Source organism: Papio anubis, unplaced genomic scaffold (assembly GCF_008728515.1).
Source record: "Papio anubis isolate 15944 unplaced genomic scaffold, Panubis1.0 scaffold1531, whole genome shotgun sequence".
In the NCBI taxonomy this organism is placed as follows: domain Eukaryota; kingdom Metazoa; phylum Chordata; class Mammalia; order Primates; family Cercopithecidae; genus Papio; species Papio anubis.
The window spans coordinates 12,779-14,619 of NW_022161505.1; the positions used below are offsets into that span (position 1 = coordinate 12,779).

Consider the following 1,841-nt stretch of genomic DNA (forward strand, 5'->3'; position numbering starts at 1 on the left):
CAAAGTCGAAATTGAGAGAAAGTAAAAGTGGAGCAAGGCTTCAGAAGGCTGTGATTGGTGTTGGAGAAACATTGCTAGGGCATAGCCGAGATAATAATACATTATTCTGAGAAATCCCACAGTAGTTTACCTACAGGTAGAAATCACATATTCCACATGTGGGCATGGAAATGATCCCTGTGTTTTTAAAAATCAGTGAGGGAATTGAATACCTGGATTCTGTGTCAATTAACATACAAAACTCAGTGCTTTTGATGTTCTCATTCACAAGACATCTGTGTTCCTTCTTTGTCAGAAACCATCGTCATAGGCTTCCTAATTTTGACCATGGGAAAAGAGGAGAGACCTGTGTGTGTTTGTGTCTGTTGGTCAGGCTGTGGTGCAGGTGGTGTCACACTTCAGTGAAGGTCCGACTTTTCATCACAGGTTGGTCTGAAAATGATGTACAAGGCTGGTGTCTCACGTGTTCTTTCTCCAACCTCAGCTTTTCTTAGTGCCTGAGGTGTCTGCAAGTGGAAATCCAGAAGAAGACAGAGAGAAACTGAGTTCTTGACAATGCATTCACTAGTGAGTAGGGGATGCCTCTTTCTACTGAAATTATACCCATATTGCTGGCAAATGGGCAGTTTTCTCCAGTTTGCATGGGTGTTTCATTTTTATTTTTTTGTTTGTTTGTTTGTTTTTATGATGCAAAATCCACCCAGCCTGGGTGTTCCAAATGCAATCAGGAGACTTTCAGGTATCTGGCCTCCAATTAAGTTTTCTAAGGACTCTAGGTTGGGTATCATGTGTCAAAGATTCCTAAACTATCAATATAATTTCTACTATTACACTACTTTATTCCAGCCTCTATGGAGGGCGTGTGTGATGTGAACTTCCATCGTACACAGCATACAGCACTTGTGACGATGACAAAGTTGAGAGTGCTCCTGGGACAGCATGTAGTTGGCAAGGGGTGGTGTGTATGTCAGGCACTGCAGGGAAGCATTCATGTAGCAAGTATTTCCCATATTCTGGAGCCCAGCCCCCACCGCAGCAGGTCTCCTGCTACTGAGAGGAACCTTCTCCCCAGGGGCAGGCTGTCTTGCCACAGGAGCCAAACCATCATAGAGGTTGACATGGGTCTCAGATGACAGTGGTGACTTCTCAGGTAGAGAAGTCCGCTGGATTTCAGCAAAAGCTGCATCTGGCCGAGAAGATGTGAGTTTTGAAAAGTGGTCGAACTGCCACTCACCTCCCAAGTGGAGTGAATCGGCCTCCATGTCGCCAGGAGCAAGGATCACAAGCTTCCTCTGCTGGGACCGCACGTTGCAGAAAGACGCTATCTCTTCCGAGAGAGTCTTCAAATGACGCGCCATCTGGCCGCATCAGCCCTTATATAACTCACCCCCGCCTACCGCGAACACCCCACCCACCCATCAGGTACGCGATCCACCAATCAAATCTCAGCACCTAATTAAGGCATGAGTCAGAGGGTGTGTCCCCTTGTATTCCCCAGGGAGTTCAACAGACCCAGCCCACATCGTGATTTATAGAACACCTGAAGCACATTGACGTCTCAGGATGATAGGCACATATAATAGGAGTGCAACCAAGGTTTAGGACAGTGGCCACACATTTGCCTTAGTTTAGGTAAAACAATGCCAGGGAAGAATTGTGTAGGTGTGAAACAGTGTGTGTATGCTTGCGTGTGTGTGTGTGTGTGCGCGTGCCCGCAGGCGAGAGCACACGAGCACTAGCAAGCACGCCCGCGTGAGTGTGTCTCTGTGTGTGTTTATGTCTGTGTGTGTGTGTGTTTGTGCTGGGATGTACTTCCAGGTATGTGCATTTGGCAGATACCA

The 1,841-nt window shown here is 46.9% G+C and overlaps 1 protein-coding gene across 1 annotated transcript; it reads right to left on the reverse strand.

Annotated features, from left to right (window-relative positions):
• Window positions 1-671: 671 nt before the first annotated feature.
• Window positions 672-1,798, reverse strand: LOC103880994 (putative ubiquitin carboxyl-terminal hydrolase 17-like protein 23). Its single transcript, XM_009198622.3, has one exon. It carries the CDS (start codon window positions 1,356-1,358, stop codon window positions 828-830), a length of 531 nt encoding a protein of 176 aa, XP_009196886.2. The 5' UTR covers window positions 1,359-1,798; the 3' UTR covers window positions 672-827.
• Window positions 1,799-1,841: the final 43 nt, after the last annotated feature.